The sequence below is a fragment of the Arachis hypogaea genome, chromosome 1, assembly GCF_003086295.3.
Source record: "Arachis hypogaea cultivar Tifrunner chromosome 1, arahy.Tifrunner.gnm2.J5K5, whole genome shotgun sequence".
Lineage (NCBI taxonomy): Eukaryota > Viridiplantae > Streptophyta > Magnoliopsida > Fabales > Fabaceae > Arachis > Arachis hypogaea.
Genome location: NC_092036.1, coordinates 108,400,715 through 108,423,921, shown reverse-complemented (window position 1 = coordinate 108,423,921; position 23,207 = coordinate 108,400,715). Strand labels below are relative to the sequence as shown.

At 36.0% G+C, this 23,207-nt stretch overlaps 3 protein-coding genes and 1 non-coding gene across 6 annotated transcripts; 3 read left to right on the top strand and 1 right to left on the bottom strand.

Annotated features, from left to right (window-relative positions):
- Positions 1-79: 79 nt before the first annotated feature.
- LOC112708817 (uncharacterized) lies at positions 80-8,835 on the bottom strand. Its single transcript, XM_025760752.3, has 10 exons — positions 7,992-8,835; positions 7,741-7,863; positions 7,028-7,148; positions 6,239-6,367; positions 5,938-6,047; positions 5,654-5,837; positions 4,364-4,561; positions 1,281-1,520; positions 948-1,140; positions 80-475 (listed from the first exon to the last, which is right to left on the bottom strand). Exons 1-10 carry the CDS (start codon positions 8,009-8,011, stop codon positions 363-365), a joined length of 1,431 nt encoding a protein of 476 aa, XP_025616537.1. The 5' UTR covers positions 8,012-8,835; the 3' UTR covers positions 80-362.
- Positions 2,187-3,643, top strand: LOC140175370 (uncharacterized). Its single transcript, XM_072203451.1, has one exon. The coding sequence runs from the start codon at positions 2,324-2,326 to the stop codon at positions 3,641-3,643; it is 1,320 nt and encodes a 439-aa protein (XP_072059552.1). The 5' UTR covers positions 2,187-2,323.
- LOC112708786 (transcription initiation factor TFIID subunit 2) lies at positions 8,765-22,578 on the top strand. Of its 3 annotated transcripts, none has more exons than XR_011865333.1 (25): positions 8,765-9,121; positions 9,320-9,665; positions 10,161-10,306; positions 10,400-10,466; positions 12,234-12,433; positions 12,529-12,682; positions 12,836-12,920; positions 13,032-13,123; positions 13,567-13,692; positions 13,809-13,862; positions 14,370-14,438; positions 14,577-14,674; positions 14,771-15,115; positions 15,194-15,281; positions 15,687-15,812; positions 15,906-15,962; positions 16,406-16,485; positions 16,572-16,614; positions 17,725-17,811; positions 18,495-18,584; positions 19,231-19,289; positions 19,378-19,468; positions 19,547-19,712; positions 20,299-20,477; positions 21,114-22,578. XR_011865333.1 is itself a non-coding variant. In XM_025760718.2 (25 exons), exons 1-25 carry the CDS (start codon positions 9,006-9,008, stop codon positions 22,435-22,437), a joined length of 4,293 nt encoding a protein of 1,430 aa, XP_025616503.1. In that variant the 5' UTR covers positions 8,765-9,005; the 3' UTR covers positions 22,438-22,578. The 3 variants fall into 3 exon arrangements, 2 of the variants coding, with proteins under 2 accessions (XP_025616503.1, XP_025616514.1); XM_025760718.2 differs by having other exon boundaries at positions 20,294-20,477; XM_025760729.2 differs by lacking the exons at positions 16,406-16,485; positions 16,572-16,614 and having other exon boundaries at positions 20,294-20,477.
- Positions 11,368-11,440, top strand: TRNAF-GAA (transfer RNA phenylalanine (anticodon GAA)). Its single transcript has one exon. It is a non-coding gene; the product is annotated as a tRNA-Phe (tRNA).
- Positions 22,579-23,207: the final 629 nt, after the last annotated feature.

Genomic DNA, 23,207 nt, shown 5'->3' with positions numbered 1-23,207 from the left:
TACAACTACACCAACACAATGAAATTAAGTTAAGAAGCATACTATTCTTTGAACAGCTATCTATAGTCTCAAAGCAGAGTTGTTGGTCATGAAAAATATGATGAATAACTTATGATTTTACCAACTATTTCAAAAGTCAACTACCACCAAGTCTCCTTTCTAAGTCACCACAGCAACATGCACAAACCCATAATAATATAATATGAACAGCTATCTATAGTCTTATGGTACAACATAATTTGCAAGCAGCATGACTATAATACGAGACCTTGTTCTTGCATATCACAAATAGGTTAGCCATTACTACATCATCCTGACTAGTTTTCTTTTTGTTTTTATTATTTCAAAGAAACAAAAATTCATTAACCTTCTTCCCAGTCGATGTCATCTTCGTCTTCCTCATCTGCTGGAGGTTCTTCCTCAGCTTGAACATTCAAATTCAAATCTGCAACCTTGAAACCTCCGTTTCCGTTGCCTTTAACAATGGACCCAGTGCACAAATGAGCAGACACATGATAAGATTATCAACCAAAGGAAAGCAACATATAAAGAAAAGGAAAAATTCAGAGAAATTTCTATTAAATTTTGGTGATAGTTGTCTTGGTAAAAAATTAGTTCGGATAAAAAATTATAAAAGCTACTTCTCAAAGTCAACCCTCAGATAAAGCTCCACATATGGATATGGCCATCCAAGAGACAATCATGCATACTAAGAATATACTTTCAATTAACCAAGACAAAAATCAAAACAACAGTATAATCAAATTCAGAATCAATCACATAAATTTCAAATGTTAATCATTGTTTTATTTAATTACTTTTTAAGGGGAGATGGGCCACTTCTCGTAATTTACAAATATTAGGAATCAGATTTATGCCGGTATGCAGGAGTTAAATTTTAAGGACCCAAATTTTAGTCTAATTATATCAGAAAGCTAAAACGATACCTCCAATTGGAGTCTCCTCCCACTCAGTACCATCATCCTCGGCATCGTCACGTTTTGATTTGACACCAACCTGACGGCCAGAAGCACTGCTAGAAGGATCAACTAATTCAGTTGTATTTAACAATTCTTGTTTCTTTTGCAATTCTTGTTGTTGCTGAAGTAAGGCAGCATAATAAGCCTTAATATACTCATCCTGTAAAAAATACACAAGGAGGCAGAGATCTTTAGCAAAAAAGCAGACGTTCAGATGCCTTTGGGAGACATGGGCTAGGTATAGCACAGAATTTGTTTAAAGCATGAAAAAAATAACAGCTCATATATAATTTCACAGGCCTGTAAACTCTTATTGTCATCTTGTTCAGTTGTTGACTTTTTGTCATCTGTGTGCTGTGCCGTTATGGAAGTTGAAGTCCCATCCATCTTTGTTTCTTGCTTCACTTCTCCGCGCTGTTCCTTTGTAAGAACCATCCCTGATCTGATCATCCATGGTGGCAAAACCTTTAGAGATGTACTTTCAGTTTCGGACTTAATACCCTCTCCTTTGTCTTCAGTTCCATTGAAGTCAACTACAACCTGCCCACATCGATCAATAGCCTACTTAGCATTTACAGCTTTTAACAATATTCTCAATGTCAAAATCAAGGGGTGCATAGAAGTTCGCACATTCATGATGGTATAACCTGAGTGCTATATATATATATATATATATATATATATATATATATATATATATATATATATATGTCCTCCATATTCAATTATTATTAATTCATTTATGAATAATTTCGTGATAAAAGGTTAAAACTCATTCAACTATGGGCACATAACAGTAAATAGAGAAGGAAAAAGAAACAGAGAACCAAGATCTTCAAGGAAGTTGGCAACCATATTATAATAGACACTGGAAGATTTAAGTCTGGCCAATTTGATTGACTCTTTGTTACATACCTTGGAGAGAGAGAGAATGCTGACTCAGCAGCAAAGGGAAGAAAATAATCCCTTTACTACCTTGTCATTATTCTAGAAGAAGCAATAAAGAAAAGGGAGGAATAATAGGCAGGAGAAATGTGTAATCATAAGTGACAATAATTGAGTGACAATAATTGATGATTGGATTAGTCAGATGAGAGAATCAAGGAGGCGTAATCGTTGGAGTTGAATGCTAATTATGATAATTAATTTGAGGGAAGGCAATAAAAGGAGGAGCTGATTAGGTGAGAGGTAGGAAAAGATTTGGAAAGGCCTAGGCTAGGAGAGAAGAGGACTCTCGAAATTCCTCTGTTATCTTTTACGTTTCTATTATATTTCTGTATTTCCATTAAAATAAATACCAGTGTAACAACTGGTATCAGAGCACGGTTCTGGGTGTTCTGTGCATGGTGTCCACGCGAGCTGCTATGGAGTCAAGGTTGGAGGCGGTGGAGAAACGGATTGAGGAGTTACAGGAAGCTCAACAACGATCCTTGGAGGCATTCTCAGCAAATCTGTTGAGACAAATGAGGGAGTTGCTACCTCAACAGCACCAAGGTGGAGGTGCTGGTACTAACAACACCGGAGGAGGAAATGATGGTGGAAGGAACGAGCAAGATGACGAGAGGGTAGAAGGGAACGGTGCAGGAGACGAAGCGCAGAGGCGATTCGAACCAATTCGAAAGCTTGACTTACCGGTATTCTCGGGGGAGGATCCGAATGGCTGGTTGGTGAGAATGGAACGCTACTTCAGGGTAATCGGAGTAGTTCTGGCGCAGAGGCTGGATTTTGCAACAATGGCTTTGGAAGGGGAGGCCCTCACCTGGTTCGAATGGTGGGAAGAATACACACCATTTCAGACATGGAGACGATTCAAGGAGGACTTATTGAAACGTTTTCAACCTGGAGCTGCTCTCAACCCCATGGCTCCGTTACTAGAGGTGAAACAGGTGGAGGACGTCGCTCAGTATAGGCGGGAGTTTGAGGCTGCAGCACGAACGCAGAGAAACCTGGGAATAGAGGCTCTCATGTGCATCTTTGTCAATGGACTCAAAAAGGAAATTCAGGCAGAATTGGAGGTGGCTCAGTTCGATAATTTACCAGCTTTAATGGATAGAGCCATGGCTATTGAATGGAGAAATCAAGCATGGAAGGAGACCGGGGTTGACCCTAACGGCAAGAGGGTGGAGGGGCTGCCAGAAGGGAATGGATCAGGTGGATCTGGTTCAGTGGGAGCTAGATTTGGATTTTTCAAAAATTCTAGTTCGGCGAAGTACAACACCCACGACGGCAGCAGCGAATCAAGGGGCGAGATTGGATCCAACACAAACAGAGGCACCCCTACTCCTCGTACAGGCCTTACCACCAGTTTGAACGGAGGCAACAACACTTCTCATTCGCAGACGACTCGCGGCACACGGCGGCTCTCGAACGAAGACTGGGCAGAGAGACAGAGGAAAGGGTTGTGCTTTAGATGTGGAGAGAAGTGGGGACCTGATCATAGGTGCTCCATGAAGCACTATCAAATCATACTTCTAGGAGAAGATGCAGAAGAGGAGGCAGCAGGAGACGTAGGGATGAACCAAGAGGCCCATGCAGGAGAAGAGGAGGCAGCAGGAGACGTAGGGATGAACCAAGAGGCCCATGCAGGGGAACCTGAGCGGGAAGAGCTGCAACTGTCATCATACAGCTGCAATTCAAGAAGCCTTTCCTTCCGTCCACCTTGAGGACAAGGTGATGCTTCAAGGGGAAGGTATTGTTACATACCTTGGAGAGAGAGAGAATGCTGACTCAGCAGCAAAGGGAAGAAAATAATCCCTTTACTACCTTGTCATTATTCTAGAAGAAGCAATAAAGAAAAGGGAGGAATAATAGGCAGGAGAAATGTGTAATCATAAGTGACAATAATTGAGTGACAATAATTGATGATTGGATTAGTCAGATGAGAGAATCAAGGAGGCGTAATCGTTGGAGTTGAATGCTAATTATGATAATTAATTTGAGGGAAGGCAATAAAAGGAGGAGCTGATTAGGTGAGAGGTAGGAAAAGATTTGGAAAGGCCTAGGCTAGGAGAGAAGAGGACTCTCGAAATTCCTCTGTTATCTTTTACGTTTCTATTATATTTCTGTATTTCCATTAAAATAAATACCAGTGTAACACTCTTTTTTGAATAAAATTAGCCATCTGCAGAAAAATGTTTTTTTTCTTTCTACCCCTCATAGTATATCTCAATTAATCCCAAAATAACTGCAATTCTATTCAACATAACCTATAGATTCAAATCCTAAGATAAAATTTGCTGCCTTGCATCTGCACAGTGGAGCTGGATCACCAAAACAGAAAACAATACATAAAAGTTGGAAAACAGAGGATAAAGAATGCAATGCGTCGTCACTTCCCAGCATGTTTGCATTCCAAAAACAATAACAAAACAGGAAAATGTTACCTTAGTATCTCCACTGTAAGGGATTGATGCTCCATTATATCCCATCTGAGACATTTTAGAATCAGCAGCATTGATATCTCCATTGGCAGCACGCCCTGCAGCACTAGCTCGTGCTTCCCATGCTTGAAGGCTGCCAAATTCTGGAACAGGCAAGTCTTTTACCCGACTGAGTTGGTCCATTAATGGTTTAAGTTGTACCTGCACTTACACAAGTACAATAGTCATCACAAACAAAATGAATTGTGAGGCATTAGCAACAATAAACAAAGACTATGTAAAATCTAACAAATGTGATGAAATCCACACAAAATTAAACCAACGAACAGCAATATCAAAGTTGCATTTGGACTTATAAACTGGACCATGTTTAAAACTCTTAAGGTCATTGAATTCCTTTAAACTTGCAAGTCTGTCAAGTTCAGCTACAAAGAGTGTCAGGCCATTTCTAAAGAAGCAAACATAGTACCAACAAATCCAGCTGCCCACTAAATTTAGGCCACCATAAAAATGTGGCCAGTCTTGAAATGACACCAATTTCATTCCTCTGATCCTCTCCTATACCCAGTATAGGAGAATGGAAAACAGGGTTCTCTTGGCCCCCTTGGTCTCCTCCTACTTTGAAGTTAGTGAGTTTCCAGTTGCATGTAATATGGGTTTCTCACATCAGTAAAATGAAAGAGTTTAAAAATTTATATAAATTAAAAAGAACTCGAAACACAAGATATCTGAAAGGAATTTTGATAAATAATCTCCTGCTACTGAAGTTTATGTGAGAAAAAAAAAATAAAGGGAAAGGAAGTTGGCTAGGACTTAAAACTGCAAGAGCTACCAGATAGATGGAATCATGGAAACATACAGAACCGACTACACAGTAGCAAGGAAATGGGAGGGAGGAGAGAATTCAGTTGTTACTGGAGAGGGATAACTTTTATATTCAAGTTCGGGACAGAGAGTGTATGCAAGCAGATGTGTACAATAGGTATAATTGTTTTATTCAATTAATAGAAGCATAAAAGCTAAGGACACATCTGTAAATTGGAACACTAACAGCAGTATGGATAATAAATTCTAATAGTTTCAACAAAGTTCCTCTCAGCTTGTTTAATCCATAAATGCAAGACCCAACTTCGAAGTTATTATTTACTAGAAAATTACATTTTTCAAAAAGAGTTCCTCAATTACAGGAAACAACAGTGATATCCATCATAAAAAATTACCATTGTAAATGAAATAATCCATCATATAAAGCTAATGACTGAAATGAACAGCATAACAAAATTATATAAGAACCTCCATCTTCTGAAGCATGTCCTTTAACTTTTCCCGTCGTCGTCTCCTTACGTTATCATCTCCATCTCCTGCTTCTTGAGAAGCTATCTTATCACTTTCAACCTCAAGCCTTCCATTACAACTTTCACAATGGAAGTCCTCATCTTCAAAAGATATTAACCGCAGTGCATCCAAAGCATTATATCTAAAATAATTCATAGCTTCAAGTATTATGGAATGGAAATACATCAATTTAAGTAACTATGAAAAATCATCATAATGAAATTACAATGAATTACTAAAACCTTTTCCCACAGGTTGGACATACATATTCCTGAACTGTGTTTTTATCCTCCAATTCATCTTTCAGCTTATGCTTCATCCGATGAAGTCTGTACCTAACCACATCATATATCTGCAACAAAATTCAACTGAATTTCAATATACGACAGAGGGGTAAAATTTGGTTTTACTGATTAAGAAAGTTGTCCCAGAAACAGGCAAAATAACATTGAGTTTCCCTTCTCTGTGCAATAAATAATAATAATATCATTGATGGAGTTACACTTTACCAATTTATAGAAGAATAAGTGATAAGAGATGAACCTGTGCATAATCCAGACAACAATAAGAGTGTGTGTGCAGCTTGACCTTTTCTTCTCCCTCTCTGGCTGTCGGATGACCATCAGCTGTAGCAGCTACAGCAGCACTATACATTTTTGCACCCTTTGCTGTCTGTGGTAAAATCAGAAGATAGGTAACAGATGGAGAAAACATTTACATGCTCAATTGCCCATAAAAATCTAGAAATAACCAATAATAATTAAAAATAAATAAAAATAACACATTTACAGATCAATTTAAAATTAAAATAGAATGAACAAACTTTAGATCTTAGAGGCAACAAACAAAATGATAAATCCTCTAAAATAATAATCTTAAAAGAACATAGCTACTCTTCATTATTCGAGATCTAGAGAATACTATAAGAAAATACAAATTTTGAAGGGGAAAAAAAGAAGAACAGAAAGATGGCACGATAGAAGCAAAACAACAATCGTGGTAAAGAAAAAAAACACAATCACATGATCCCAAATAAAAAAATCCTTTCACATCTTTACAATGTCAAGATTATGGGAAATATCCAATCCAAAATGTAAAGATATGACTAAATCAAGTCATATTTGCAACAGCTTAAATGCTCGCATAGTATAGGCTCCATATAAGCACCAGGAATAAGCATTATCCCTTAATTAATTTTTAATGTGATAAATAGAAAACACACGATGATTCTGATGAAGAGAGAATTTTACATTGCTATAAGCTTATATTAGTTGCCCTCCTATTACCAATTCATAAAATGCCACCAATCAACGGATAGAACCAAACAATTACCTCTCTCCTATGATCTCGGGTAATGATCTTTTCTTCTTCAAAAAACCGCAAGATCCGCCGAAGTTGTTTTGTATGCAGTTTGAGGTCCTTTGCCAAGTCTTCTTCTCTAACCCATTGTCGTCTGGAGCAGTAGAGCAGTTCAATGAAAACCCAAACAAATGAACAAATGCACGTTCTACCTTTACAATTACATACATCAAGTTCAACCAATATCATTCTTGCATTTCCTCACATCTGAATCTCAAGCTCAAAAATCAAATCGTTGGTTTCATGAAACCTAACTAAGTCGCAGCACTATTCCAGGAAAATTAGCAGCATTTAGCCCATCACACTGAGAAAATATTAAAAATGAAAATTCCAGTATCTCAAATTCACTTTACAATTCAAATGAGTTTACCCCTGTTGACTTCAGTATCATAACCACACTTCCTTACCATCCCCGATTTGAAGTTCAAAACCAAATCCAGACTTCACGAAACTTAACTAGCCTAGTTTCACTGTGCACTGGTCCATGCAACGATGCAAACTAACATTATACACCTTTTAAGTTTTTAGTTTTATTTTAAAATTTTCATATAAAATCAAACTCCATTATCTCCAAGTTCTTTTTACTAATTTTATAACTGAATATCGATTCAACCAAGTCTAAATTCCACCGGTTTCAACGGAATTTAACACGAAGTAAGGGTCTTCAGAGAAAAAAAAAATGGAACCTGGTGAGGGCATCGAGCACCACCACAGCGATTCCTCTGTTATCGGTTCTTCCGGTCTTGGGCTGATTATCACCTTTGCTAGTTAGGTCATCGTAGAAAGCCCTCGCCATTAATTTAACAAGTCTGAGCACAAAATTCAAACACACAAACAACTCCCGGTGAAATTGAAAAATACCTAAAAAGTAAACTACTTTTAAGTGAAATTAATTAGTACAGTTCCAAACTTGGAAGAGAGAAAGAAGGGTTCGTACTTGTTGTAGTGGTCAACCATAGTCGCTGAGGGTTTTAGGGTTTCCGAAGAGGGTTTTGAAGGGTTTTTTGGTTAGATTGTTGGTAGTGACGTGCTCTTCATTGTTGAAGGAGAATCTCTTATCCGAGATGTTCAAACAAGATGCATTTTCTAAAACACTGCATTTTATACAAGAGAAAATGGTAAAGGTCATCTGAATTTATTATTTGTATTAATTACTTATAAAAATAATAGATTTTATTAGTTTTTTTTTAGAATTCCTCTTTATATAATTTAGTTTTAAGGAATTAAATTAAATCAGACATTCTTAATTTGCCCCTCATTAACATTCTATAATTTTTAATTAAATATATTTGAGAAAGAAAATTTAATGTTGGTTGAAATTTTTAAGGAACATAGTTGATGACATAAATATATTACATTGCTCTTTTCTTCTTGGTATAACATTCCGTTCACTCTTAAACATCCATGGCATAAGGCTATCTTTAGATTGATAGAAATTAATGAAGCAGAGTCAAATGAAATGAGGTTTGATGAACATATTATTCTATTTCAAGATAAATTATTTAGTGTGCATAAAATATTTGAATGAATTACATTCATACCCTAATAAATAAAATAATATTACAAGTTACATCTAAACATATGTATATTCAAAATAACATTATACTTTTTATTATATGCTCTAAAATCCAGAAGCATATGCTCATTCCAGGAAGATTATGATTATGATGTTTTAAGGACTAAAAGGTAATTTCAGGTGCAACAAGTAAAGGAGGTTGTTAGTAGGCAGGGGACGACATAAAAACCCCGCACTATATCGTCACCCACCAGAACCCAACCCCCCCCCCCCCCCCCTTCTGTCTGTTTATATATAAGAGAGCATCCCAGTGCCCAAAAAATCGCTGATCTTTCTCTCTCTTCAAAACTCGAACCACACACCACAGCACAGCGTTAAGAATACATAGAGGAAGAAGATCGATTCTCTCTCTTTTTTTTTTTCTGTCTCTGTGTCATGGCGAAGCCCCGTAAGCCAAAGAACGAGGACCCTAAACCCGAGAATTCCGGCGCCCTAGTTCACCACCAGAAGCTCTGCCTCTCCATCGACCTCCACAAACGCCTCGTCTACGGGTCAGTTCACTTCCCTTTCTCCTCCCGTTTCTCCTCTCAACTACAAATGTTCTCTGCTTGCGGTTCTTGATTAGGTTTTCTTGTTCTCGTGGTTCCCCTTCAACTTAGATTCGATTAGATTCGAGAGAGGGGTTCTCTTTCTATCTTTCTTTCTTTCTTTTTTAGTTTTTTATTTTGTTGTGGCTTTTTGAGCTGCAGGTATACTGAATTGGAGATTGCCGTGCCGGAGATTGGGATCGTTGGCCTGCACGCTGAGAATTTGGGGATTGAGAGTGTTTCCGTCGACGGTGAGCCCACTGAGTTCGAGTATTATCCTCAGCAGCACCAGCAGCAGGCGGAGGACGATGACAGGAGGTGGAGCTCCGTCGATTCGCCTGCCTCGGCTGCTGACGCTGCCGGCTCAGTGTACTTGTCTGCTCTGGAGAAGGAGCTGGTGCCGAATTTGCTCATTAACTGCTGCAAGCCGGCCAAGGCTGAGAGTGAACAGCTCGAGCAGCAGCCGGTCTCTGAAAATGGGTTTCATTCCTCTGCTGAGCCTAAGCAGGTTATAGTTGCTGTCCTGTGCGCTTGGATGCTGAACAATTTTTGAAAGTTTAGTGAAACTTATATATGCTGTAAATATTTATGTAATTTGGAGTGACATGAGTAAATGGACATACATTGGTTTTGATATGTGCTTGCCACGTGTGTACTGTGTAGTAATGTGTTGAGTTAGCTATGTGCCCAAGTTAATAGAAATGCAAAAAATGTTGAACGTTGTGTTATATATTTTGTATGTACGGATGTATTTATAATGGGTTCCCATGATTGTTTTTGTGTTCCATTTTCTTCTTATTGTCCCCTTTTTAAAAAATAAATAAAATAAAATAAAAAAATTGTGTGTGACACTTGTATGCCTGCTTATTGTAAAGTTGGGCTACTATAAAGTAGTGGATAACATAGCGTTTAACTGGAATATGGTGGTAGAATGTGGGAAATGAGTTGTTTGTGGGGAGGTTTACTATTTGTGTTTTCTGATGTAGGTTGATGTTGGGTGCAGAATGTAAGAGTCGTTCGTATTAACTATTGGATAGAGAAGGCGGAGACAGGGATACATTTCAAAGATAATGTTCTTCACACTGATAACCAGATTAGGAGAGCGAGGTGCTGGTTCCCTTGTATAGACGACAGTTCACAGCGATGTTGGTATGATAATAGCAGGGCAATGCATAATGCTTTTAATTACTTAATCATCTCCAAGCATTTTTTAAATTTATTATTATTCTTTTTAATTTCCAGCTACGACCTGGAGTTCACTGTAGCACACAATCTTGTGGCTGTTAGTACCGGAAGCTTGCTATATCAGGTAGTGATGAATGATATTTTACGTTTTGGGATTCTAGTTCTGAAAGTATGTTTTATACTTATTTTCACAAGTTTTTAATGTTTAAGAATGTTATTTTGTTGCAACTTGCAAGCGTTTGTAGCTTTCTTTTGGATTTCAAGTTGTAATTATGATATTTTTTCTTTCCCAACAATGGACACCGAGTGTGTGAAGGTATTATAAAAAATAACTTACAATTTAATGGCTTATATATGGATATGGTTACAGTTTATGCTAGGACATAAAAGACGTCATTTAGTTTATGTAGTCACCTGTACCTACCTAGTTGAGAAAAGACTTTGTTGCCATAGTTGTAGGCTTCATTGAAAGAACCTAAGATTTGTAAAATAGGATAAACTTAAGTACAGATGATAGTAGTTGGTTACTATTAGGTGTTGGAATTGTTTCTTCCATTCATACGGTGATGAGTGGGGACACTTTTCTGCAACCTAATTGCGTTGAATTTTATGATGTGTCTGGTAGGACAGGGAAATATGCTGCTGGAACTTTGTTTTGTAATTGTGGTTCTCCAACCTTTCAATATTTGTTTGTTAGATTCTTGAAATAGCTTTAAGATGGAATTTCAGCTTTAAGAAGGAACTGTAATCTGTCATGAGATGCATGTAATCGTATATGTTGGATTGTGGATTGCCTGATGTAAAAAATCTGAGGATTGAGACTACAGAAAAATTTTCATTTTTCTCCTCTTCCTATTTGGATTGGATTGAGTACAACCTTCATTCTTTCTTCTTTCTTGTTTTCCTTTTTCTTGGGATAATATGTTCTAAACAAATTGTCATCATGGTATAACTCTGGGTGGTGTATGATTTGTGGGTTACCTTCACTCAGAATACAACTCTGCACTGCTGGTGGTGCATTAATTGCGGTGATAGCTTAGTTGGGAGAGCGTCAGATTGAAGATCTGAAGGTTGCATGTTCAATCCATGCTCACCGCATGCATCTCTAGGGTTGAGGATTTATTAAACTGTGGTTCCTATGGGGCATGCCTTTTTTAGTTTCATGATTTTTCTTTTGCCTTTGAAGATCACATTTAGCTTTCACAATATTATGAAGCAGCTTAATACTGTGTGTACAGCTTCCATGACACACAAATAAAAGGGGAAAGTGAGATTTCCTTTTCTCTGTGATGGAAAAGAATGTTATTTCTGTTGATATTTTTCTTTGGTTGATGCTACCTTAGACCAGAACCACAATGATTAAAATTGTAAAAAAGCCTTGCATCCTAATTGAGTGAGCTGAGCCTTAGTTCTAGAAGGTGTAGGCAGTTCAGAATTAGATCAGTTAGAGAAAGTGAAACTAACTTAAGATTAGAATGACTTCTCTGCCCCTGAGCTGTACTTCTATATATAGAGTGAACTGAGCACAAGACAAAGTAACAATAATCGTAATACAGATTCAGATTCTCTCACTTAGTCTCTCTCTCTCTCTCTACACACACACACTCTCTCTTCATTTGTCCAAAACTATCGCATCTGAAAATTCCACTTAATAATTTATGGATTATTACTTCTCCAATTAATAGACAGAATGGAAAAGAAAAGACAAACTGCTAGTTCATTCAATGAGATAACTATACATGATACCCTGTTCTCTGACCTTTTATGTTTTAGATGATCCCTTCTTCCTAGATTTCACTCAAAGTTGTCTTCCTTTGTTCGAAGAAACTATCTCTATCTTGTATGCGTTGCACTGTTAAATTTGTATGTTTGAATCTCCTTTCTTGTTCAGGTTTTAAGCAAGGATAATCCTCCTCGGAAAACATATGTATATAAATTGGACGTTCCAGTTGCTGCAAGGTGGATATCTTTGGCTGTAGCCCCATTTGAAATTCTTCCTGATCACCAATTCAGTCTTATATCACATATGTGTTTGCTACCTAATCTGTCAAAGATGCGGAATACAGTGGAATATTTTCATAGCGCCTTCAGGTTTAACTTGCGATACTTGCAATTTTCTTGCCTGAAATATATATAGTTTTTAATTTGTATAATGATTGGATGTTTTTATTTTTATTGGCGAGCAGCTGCTATAAGGATTATCTTTCTGCAGACTTCCCATTTAACTCTTATAAACAAGTTTTCATAGAGCCAGAGATGGCAGTTTCTTCAATGAGTTTAGGAGCATCTATGAATATATTTAGTTCTCAAGTTTTGTTTGATGAAAAGCTTATCGACCAGGTTAGCTTACTATTATACTTCTTTTGTTCCTTTTTTTTAATCAGATTCTTTTGAGGGAATGGTGAACTGTTTTTCCTTTCACACGTGAATTTCCTGCATGAAGTTTGGCTGTTTTGCATGCTTATTGATCAGCACTAGTGTTTGTTCTGACAGACCATTGATACAAGGATAAAACTTGCATATGCTCTTGCAAGACAATGGTTTGGTGTATATATCACTCCCGAGGGACCAGATGATGGTAACTTAGTACTTACTTAATATTGTCCTATTGCTTGTTCAGTTTCTGATTCTTTGTCAATTTTGTAGAAAACCTGTTTTCTCCAACTTATGGCTGAATGCTTATTTTCAGAATGGCTTTTGGACGGGCTTTCTGGTTTCTTGACAGATTTTTTTATTAAGAAACATTTGGGCAATAATGAGGCGCGGTATCGTAGATACAAGGTTTGTGTTAACTTTTGGGATAGTCTGATCTGTACAAAGGCTAATTTATTTACCTAGCATATTGAGCTGAGACAAGACAATTAATGAAAATACACACTTTAAAGGTTGTCTCAAATCTTTTATTCTAAAATTGCTGCTGGGAGGTGCATGCTTGTTCTTAATTTTCTGAAACTGTTTTGATTCAAATGCCTGATAATGAATTCCAGATTTCATACTAGGATTTTCTTCTATTTTGACATATCTTGACTTTTTCAGTAGCAAACAGAAATATGATTTCATTCTAATTCAACATTTTTTGTTTTTCCAATTGCTATGATTAAACTTTGTTGTCTGTCATTTTAAGTAAGAAAATGCAGAAGTGAACTTCATGAGATGAAAATGTGAACCGGATAGTATGTTAATTAGATTTTCTTTTTGTATGCTTATGTATAAATCAATCACAGGCAAACTGCGCTGTCTGTAAAGTCGATAGTAGTGGAGCCACAGCTTTGAGCTGTTCAGCTTCTTGTAAGGATTTATATGGGACGCACTGTATGGGTTTGTATGGAAAAATAAGATCGTGGAAAGCTGTGAGTTATTCCGTTCCTCTTTTATCTTCAATCCCGTTTAATCATATAGCATTTCACCAATACAACATTGTGTTTGATTGTTTAGTATTGTAACACATGCTTCATATTTTGTTCAGGTGGCAATTCTTCAGATGCTGGAAAAGCAGATGGGTCCTGAATCTTTCCGTAGAGTGAGATTCCTTGGCATTTCTCAAATTGTGCTTCTGAATAGTGCTTTACTCATTATGTTTTACCATATTCCATAGTACTTGACCTGATATAGTTGCATGGAGCAGCTGTCCCCAATAAACACTATAGTTGATCCCCATGTGCCTTCCTAGTCTGGGGGGATGGGATCTTGTTGAAGGCCATGCTTGCCCACAACATAGATCCTTTTCAAAAGATTTCACCCAAAAGAAGAGCTCGTGTGGATGTTTGTAGTAAAATACTGAAACAGATGAAATCAGTAATTGTGTACTTTTGTCAGCTCTGATCATTATGCATATGTCCTGAAGTTACATATAAGCTAGGATAGGTTGTGTCCACGGAGACCTTTTATCTTTACTTGTAGTTCCTTGCATTTCTCACCTCCCATAATCTGCATCTTTTTTCTGTGTTGCTTGTGTTTTAATTTTTTAATATTGAATGAGGGGTTTGACGATTACTATTACTGTTTCTGTTTGTTTAAAAATTTCCAGATTTTGCAAACAGTAGTTTCTCGTGCTCAAGATAAAACACGTTCTGTGAAGACTCTTAGTACTAAGGAGGTAATTGCTTCTGGTACATTAAACCATGAAATTCTAAAAACCTTGTCTAGATTTAGATGTGTTTAAAGATTACTTCATTTACAAATAATGTGTTCTAGGTCAATTGAATTTAGTATACTGGTATGTTTTGATATGCAGTTTCGGCATTTTGCCAATAAGGTTGGAAATCTTGAACGACCATTTCTTAAAGATTTCTTCCCTCGGTGGGTTGGTTCATGTGGATGCCCTATTTTAAGGTATAAAATAATGATTCACTTATTGCTTTTTATATTTCATTTTCGGTATGATTCCTTTATTCATATTCTGATGAGTTACTGTTTGCTATTGCTAAGGATGGGATTTTCCTATAATAAAAGGAAGAATATTGTTGAATTGGCTGTATTGAGGGGATGCACAGCATCACAGACGTCAAGTACATCAGCTCTTGATATTAATCCAAATACTGAAAATAGAGATGGTGACAGTGGATGGCCTGGGATGATGAGTATCAGGGTATATGAACTTGATGGAATGTATGACCATCCAATTCTACCAATGGCTGGAGAAGCATGGCAACTATTAGAAATACAGTGCCACTCTAAGCTTGCTGCTAGACGTTTTCAGAAGCCTAAGAAAGGTCTAAAACTAGATGGTTCTGATGATAATGGTGATGTACCTTCCATGGATGTACGCTCCAGGTATCTTGGGTTTCCTTTTTTATATTTTTTGTTTCTTATTTTGTTTTTAGTTTCTGACATCTTTATCTGACGTAACAGTACAGAGTCCCCTTTGTTATGGATCAGAGCAGACCCTGACATGGAGTACCTTGCTGAGATTCATTTTAATCAACCAGTACAGATGTGGGTAAGGATAAGCCCATGTCAATTTCATAGCTAATTGATTTTTCAAAGTTATTTAATTTATGAACAGTTGAGATTTGTTACTGCTCTATTATTGTCATGGTTTTACTCTAGCCTAGTCCGAACCATTTGTGGAGTTTTAATATTTCATATGATGGGATTTCATCCAATACGATCATGTATATTTTCTAATTAATCTAGGGCTTAAACAACAATGATAAGTATTGCTGGTTTAGCTAAGGGATTATGTTAAAAATGTTGAAATATCCACACTTGCTAAGTGCATCTCATCATTGATCTATTACAAGATCCTGTCTTTTTTATTTTTCAATTTTATTATTATATTATATTTCATCTTTTGCAATGATTTATATTTATTGATAAATGATGCTTTATATGGTTTCCTTAGATTAATCAATTAGAGAAGGATAAAGATGTTATTGCTCAGGCACAAGCGATTTCTACCTTAGAAGCATTGCCCCAGTTATCATTTTCTGTTGTAAATGCCCTCAACAATTTTCTAACTGACTCCAAGGTCTTTTGTCCTTATTATCTGTACATTTTCAATTTTCAATGATTCCTTATGAATCTTAAGCTAACATCTTGAGGTTTTTGGTCCTAACTGAAGGCTTTCTGGAGAGTACGAATCGAAGCAGCATTTGCATTGGCGAGTTCAGCATCTGAGGTACTTAAATGCTGAATTACCTATTGCATTGTGAATTTTTTTTAATTTCTTGCAAAATACTTGTTAAATTCATACTTCATTGTTGTTAGATCGTGCTTTGATGTAATTATTGGCTTGTGATACACTATTGTTGCACCTAGGAAAGAAAAGTTATTCATCTAATTAAATTTTTACTTTTTCCCCAACATCTATCACAATGTTTAACTCCAGCTTAAGTTTTATGTTCTGTAAGTATGCATGGAACACCTAGATACATCTTGAACTTTGAAATCTGTCGAAGAGTTAGTGAAGCTCTTGAATCAACTTATTGCCAAGTATTGAGTATTTGTTGCATTCCTGTCAGTAAAGTTTATGTTAAACCCGTATTCTCAATATACCAATTCAAGTTACTTTTTTCATGATGACTTGATATCAAATTTTGACTTAACTTCATTGGCTAGCAGGAAACTGATTTCGCTGGCCTGCTTCATTTGATTAAATTTTATAAGAGTCGAAGGTTTGACTCTGACATTGGACTCCCAAAGTATGTCTCCTAAAATTATTGTCAAGTTTCTCTCGTTTAAATTTGACAAAATGAAGTGATAATGAGTTGTTTTCAATTCTTTCCAGGCCAAATGATTTTCATGATTTTGCTGAGTATTTTGTTCTTGAGGTAATGCAAGGAGGTAGGATGTGTATGATGCCTGCTGTCTTGTGTGATTGAAATATGTATTCATTATACATGTTTCACACACATTTCCTTAATATTTTCTTAGGAAAGCCATCATTTAATGTTTCTTCATTTTTTCTTAAATGTATCTTTTTATTTACTGTGATTGTATGCAAATGATGTGTTCAATAATGCATTAACGTTTTTATTTGTATTTGTATTTGTCAATATCTACTTTTCTTAACTATTTCACGAAGTTTGCCTACTATGGATTTCCATGATATAGTAATATGCACATGTCAGTTAAACGATTAATGTTTCTTTCTGTTTCCTCTTTTATACGGTATTAATTCCTAGAGGCTTTTGTTTGAGGGTAGCTGAGGGCATAAAATGTTGAGGCTGGGTATTTGGAAAGACTTTTTTATCTTTTCTTCCCATTAATAATAGTCACAGTTGCTGTTCCACTTTCTTCTACAATTTTATTGCATTGATACCATACAGAGACTACTCAGGCCTCAGCCTAACCACATCTATTTGTAACTTTGTTACTAATAGCATCGTTCCAGCTATCTAGTAATAGAGTTGAGCAAGCCCATCACAATTCTCCATGAAAGTTGAATAACTTATTGCATAGCCAGAGTTGCCTTTCAATTATTCTATTTTATAGAGACAATAGATAAAAAGGGAAAATCTTTAATTGGAATGGGACAAATCTTCTAATTCTCTTTCCCTACATCTTTGACATCCCTACTTTATAGTAGTGTCAATGTTAAAAACAAATCTGTGGCATTCTTGTTGAACATTGTTATTGGGGATAAGAATTCTAATAACTATACACTTGTTGATTTCCAGTATTTGTGTCTTTTGTATTTGTTTCAATGTGTTGAGAATTGCAGAATATAAATCTTCATCATTTCTTTTTTTTGGTCAATTATTATGTGTGAAAACACAACTAAATACTGTTTCCTTTGTTTAAACGCTCCTTTTATCACCTGTAAATTTGTGTATTCAATGATAGTTTTTAAGTGGCATGTATATTCTGCTTGCCTGCTAGTTAAATAAACCATTCTTTCATGTTGCAACTATGTAGTCATTGATAATTGGATATTGTAGGCCATTCCACATGCTGTAGCTATGGTCAGAGCTGCAGACAAGAAAAGTCCAAGGGAGGCAATCGAATTTGTTTTACAACTATTGAAGGTGATTGTTTATTTTCTGTTGGTATTCCTTCTTCTAAGTTTAACTTAAGATTGCTTCCATGAAGTGGAATTCATCCTGAAGGTGTATACAAAATCCTTTTAAAGGTGCCTTTTGGATTACTCTACGATATGTTATACACCTTGTCAAATTTTCAAAAAAAAAATTTCCCGGTCTATTTGGCTGTACAGCGAAAGGCCAGTTTGGGGGATAGCTTACTTAAGCAATTATGTAAAAAGAACTTTTGAAAGCTCAGTTATTTATGGTTTATTTTATGTGTATATAATATATATTCCTCTGAGTATCTTGAATTCTTGATAAGATAGACTCATAATCATGAAAACAAGGAAATTTGTATGAACTGAACTGTATTCTCCAATTTGATGGGAGTTAAATTGAGTATTAATTGTCGATATTATCTGTGTCTTTGCAGGCATAGAGGTTGCCAACAAATGAAATCATTTTAACTTATGTTAATTATATCTATTCTTTGCTCTTTAAAGCTGTTGTACTGAATCATTTTTTGTTACTTCTAGTTCTATTGTTAATAATTCTTCTTTGGTTTCATGATGCAAGTTGTGTGGGCAATGACACTTTTTATCATTTTAAAAAGTGTACTTTCTTTTGGTTTATATAGAAGTTCTGTAACTTCATTGTTGATGTCATTTCTCTCCTAAACTTTACAGTACAATGACAACAATGGGAACCCTTATTCAGATGTCTTCTGGCTTGCTGCATTGGTTCAGTCGGTTGGCGAGCTTGAATTTGGGAAACAGGTTCATGGACTGTTACTCTTGCACTTCCATGATTACCTGTTTGGATTAGTTGAGCTTACATCGTATCATTTGTTACTTTTACTATCTATAAACTTAAGCACTTCTATTGTTTGCGTGAAAGTCAATTATTGTTTTAAAATATTAAGTTTAAAGTAATCTTGTAGTGGGGTGTGAAAAAAGTTGCATAATACATTAAAGGGTAGGAAACTATTTGTTTATATTTCATAAGATTTTATACTTATTTAGTTTGGTAATAAAAATATCATAATTCTAAAAGAACTAGCTTTTGCTTATAATTAAATTTTTCAAAAAATTCCTTGCCATTATTAGAGGTATTATTTTTAGCTTAAAACTATAATTTTGGACCATAATTTATTTCTTTTTATCGAAGCATTTTATTTGTTTCTTTTTATCCAAGTATAGTTTATCCCAAACTAGTTTCTTTTCCAGAATAATCCTCGCTTTTAGTTTATAGTTGGAATCAGAATTCGCAAATGAACACTAATAATCATTGGATAGGTTGATCGACCTAGTGTGTGCATTATTGTTGATCTTTCAAGGCTCTCACTTTTTTTCCTAATAATGTCTGTAAACATTAGGCTAGTTAATTTTAACAATTTCTTCTTTTCTGACTTCTTGATGACAGAGTATCCTCCTATTGTCATCACTTCTTAAACGCATTGACCGGCTGTTACAATGTGATAGGTAGAATGCCACATCTCTTTATGAGTAGGTTGGATTTATCCATGTTACTTTTAAGGATATTTTACATTCTTAAAGTATTTTGTGCCAGCCTCATGCCCAGCTACAATGGAATCTTGACTATCAGTTGTATCCGGACATTGGCTCAGATTGCTCTAAAGCTGTCAGGGTTCATTCCTCTTGTAAGTGTTTTCTTATTACTCTTCACTTCTTTTATCTAAAGGAGGACTGAAAATATTTAACACTTGAGATTTCGACAGGATCGTGTGTATGAACTTGTGAAGCCTTTTAGGGATTTGAAGGCAATGTGGCAAGTTCGCATTGAAGCCAGCAGAGCCCTCCTTGATCTTGAATTCCACTTGAAAGGCATTGATGCAGCATTACTTCTATTTATCAAATACGTTCAGGAGGAGCCTTCCTTAAGAGGTGGTGAATCCATTCCCTAGGAAATAATCCAATTCAGAAATGAGAAAAGTCCATCTAATGTTGCATGTGTTGAAATTTTGGTTTTGGATGGGTTCGAAGGATTGGGATCCTCAAAAGATCTACCTTCGTATTAATTTGATGGCTTTCACGGTTCAAAAAAATTTGCTGTATTGATCCAAAGTTTAGGTCCCACTAACTTTTTCACTTCAGAGAATCCTAAACAGGGTTCAATTTTAAAACACGTTTCATTCATGCTTATCTCTTTTTTATATGGAGTGTGGAAGGGAGAGAGAAATGAAAAAAAAAATACTTAGCTCAAATCTTAACTTTTAGTTTATTTATTTGAACTAAGTTTTACTGACAAATTAAACAAATGATAACTCTATCAACTTTTGAGAAACTATTATACAAAAATGTTAATCATTTGATCAATGAACCCAAGATATGGTCTCTAATATTGGTAAACATATATGTATCTTCTTTGTGAATCCTGCTTCTGCTGTTTCTGTATATGCTAATTCTTCTATTAAATATAGCTTCCTCTAAAGTAGCGTTGGAAAATTTACACTCCTTCATTGCAGGGCAGTTAAAACTGGCCACTCATGTTATGCGACTCTGTCAGATGAAAGAAGGACCGAGTTCTAATGATGAAATTTCAAGCCAAAATCTCATCTCATTGCTTTGTTTAATGGAAGGACGGATGGCTTTTAATAATGTCTTTCTCCGACACTACTTGTTTTGCATATTACAAGTAATTGCGAAAAGGTATGAATTCGTCTATTTTTAATGCTCCTTACTAGAAATCAACAGCTAACTTAATTATGTAGCCAACCTGTGTGGAAATATTTCATACTCTTGCACAATTTTGTATTCATTTTTTTTCATTTACCTTCTCAACAAAAGAATTTATTGGGACTCCTTTTTTGGTTTCCTTGGTCTCCCTTGAATTTTAGTCACCTTTGTGATGATTGACATATACTTTGTCCATTGACTCTACCTTTGTAATTCGATGAAGTCAATGAAATTTGGATGTTTCCCTGTTGTAGGATATTTCTTTCAGCTCATGTTTTCCTTCTCTTTTTTACTCTTTATTCCCCATTTTGAAAAACTCTCTTTGTCTGGATTTTTTTTCTGCAAATATTATGGATTCGGTTATTTTGAGGTTTGGTACCCTTTCCTCTGGGCACAATGTTTGGTGCTTTACTGTGGGGGCAATGGAACTTGTTATTATAGTTCTTTTTTCTTTATCCCTTAATATATGTTGTTGATAACTTAGTTTTTTGGTAAATAACTTGGTCTAATCATCGTCACTAATCAATTATATTATGAAGTCATTTTGTGTATTCTTTTTTTTTTTTTTTTAAAGAGATGATTATGAATTTATTTTGTGCTTTTCTGCAGACCTCCAACACTGCATGGGGTTCCCCGAGAAAATAGAACATTACAAATGGGTCTCACAGATGCTTTTAACTATCAGAGGAACATATTTGTTCTTGATCCAGATAGTAAACCTTTGGAAGTGCCAAGCTCTACCCAAAATCCAGCACAAGATTTGGCCGTGAGTGAGGGTTTGAAGGATGCGATTGATGAAGTTGCCAAGAATGTACTTCATGAAGCTGGCAAAGAAGTGCATGACAAAGCTGTGAAGGAAACTCCACCAACGCAATCTCCAAAACAACTGCAAACAGAAATTCCCCTGGCTCCTCCATTGGAAACTCAAAATGCAGAATGCCCCCAGGAACCACTAACAGAGGCTCATAATACAGAGTTCCACAGGGAACCCTCAACAGAAGCTCGAAATAGTGAATTTCACCAGGAGCCACCAATAGAAACTCGGATTGAAGTTTCCAAAGAAGCTGATACTATATCCAATAGCCATGAACGGAAGACGAAGATTAAAATCAAGGTTAAACAATCTTCTGCAGCCAGTCGAGCTGATACTGATAATCAAATAGCGGAACGATCTTTAGGCGCCGGTCGTAATGATATTGATCATGGGCCTACAAGTTCGGTTTCAGTGGATGCACCCCCGAGGAATTGTGCAGAGACTATAAGCACTGGTCATCACAATATTGAGGAAGTTAATTCCTGGCACGACCGTGGTTCACGCATGACTGCTAGCATAGGTAGTGCAAAAATTGTGAGTGACGGCGATGAATTAGTCAAAGAATTACAATGCACCGCCGACTCGAGTGTAATTTATTCGCACCCTTTGCCAGAGGATCCATCATCATCTAGCATTATCCAGGACAACAACATAGACGCTGATGCACGGCGATATGCAAGCCTCCAGACTCTCTCAATCGCACGGCGTGACCCTGATGAAGACTCATTGAGAAAAGAAGCTTCGGGCCGTGGGAAAGAAAAGCACAAAAGCAAAGAAAAGAAACGGAAGCGGGAGGATCATAAGGATCACAAGGGACGGCACCATGATGACCCAGAATATCTAGAGCGAAAAAGGTTGAAGAAAGAGAAGAAACGCAAGGAAAAAGAATTGGCAAAACTGCGGAGTGAAGAAGCAAAAAGATCCTCTCTGGAAAATTCAAGTAAGAAAGAAGAACCTCCTCAGCCGAAACCTGTTGTACCCAGTGGATATAATAATAATAATTCTAGGATAGCAGAGGTCAGAAGGGTTGAATCCAAACCCGAGGCATCAGAAGGTATATCATCTGGTGCTCCAAAACTTCGAATTAAATATAAAAACCAAATGCTTGGTAAGTCTTAGAGAATTACATTTGTAGAATGAATATTTTTGTTTTTTGTTTTATTTTATTTTGTTTTTTCATGTGTAATTATCCCGGCGGACTAGTAGACATTTTAGGCACTTACCATTATTGATTCAATGAGCTTTAATTGTTTGTTCTTTCGTCTGGTTTTAGTCATTTTTAATGGTTGCTATCGTAAACCTAATGCTATTAAGGGGGATATGGTTTGCTTTTTGTAACAAGATCGTATTACACTATTACTAGATAGGTTGGAATACCATTCTACGTTTGTAGTTTTGGCTAAAGTTGTAAATTGTTCTCCGAAGATGATTGTAGTGTAAGAGTAACTGCTAGGTCTGTAACAATGTACTACGAAGTTAACAAATTACTGAAGCTATTCATGGCCATTACCAGATAAACTGTGTACTTCTATATATCAAGCATATGCATATCTATGAAAATTTTCATTTCATACCCTACCAGTATATCGAATGAAAGAATGAGCTTTACAAAAGGAAAAAAGTGTGCCCTGACAGAAAAAAAAGGACAATAAAATGTGTGCAAGTGTCTCAGTATGAGATTGATTAATATTCTAAATTATTCTTTAGAAAATTTAGTTAGATATTTTAATTCTCAATAAGTTCTAATAACTAAATTAGCTTTTAAATTTTTATTGTTAGACAAATTAATTTTTATATCAGATTAAATGCCTAAAAGAACTAACAATCTAAGAATTTTAAAAAATTTAATGCTGTAATGTTTTCATTAGATAACAATAGAAATTGATTTG

Bases quoted from the DNA above. Each gene is read 5' to 3' on its own strand.
- LOC140175370 (XM_072203451.1), top strand. From the start codon at position 2,324: ATGGTGTCCACGCGAGCTGCTATGGAGTCAAGGTTGGAGGCGGTGGAG.
- LOC112708817 (XM_025760752.3), bottom strand. From the start codon at position 8,011: ATGGTTGACCACTACAACAA. The intron at 7,864-7,991 runs GTACGAACCCTT...TTTTGTGCTCAG, and splicing joins ATGGTTGACCACTACAACAA to ACTTGTTAAATTAATGGCGA. The intron at 5,838-5,937 runs GTTTTAGTAATT...GAATTATTTTAG, and splicing joins TGTCCAACCTGTGGGAAAAG to ATATAATGCTTTGGATGCAC.
- LOC112708786 (XM_025760718.2), top strand. From the start codon at position 9,006: ATGGCGAAGCCCCGTAAGCCAAAGAACGAGGACCCTAAACCCGAGAAT. The intron at 15,282-15,686 runs GTAAGGATAAGC...TGGTTTCCTTAG, and splicing joins ATCAACCAGTACAGATGTGG to ATTAATCAATTAGAGAAGGA. The intron at 16,615-17,724 runs GTAATGCAAGGA...TGGATATTGTAG, and splicing joins CTGAGTATTTTGTTCTTGAG to GCCATTCCACATGCTGTAGC.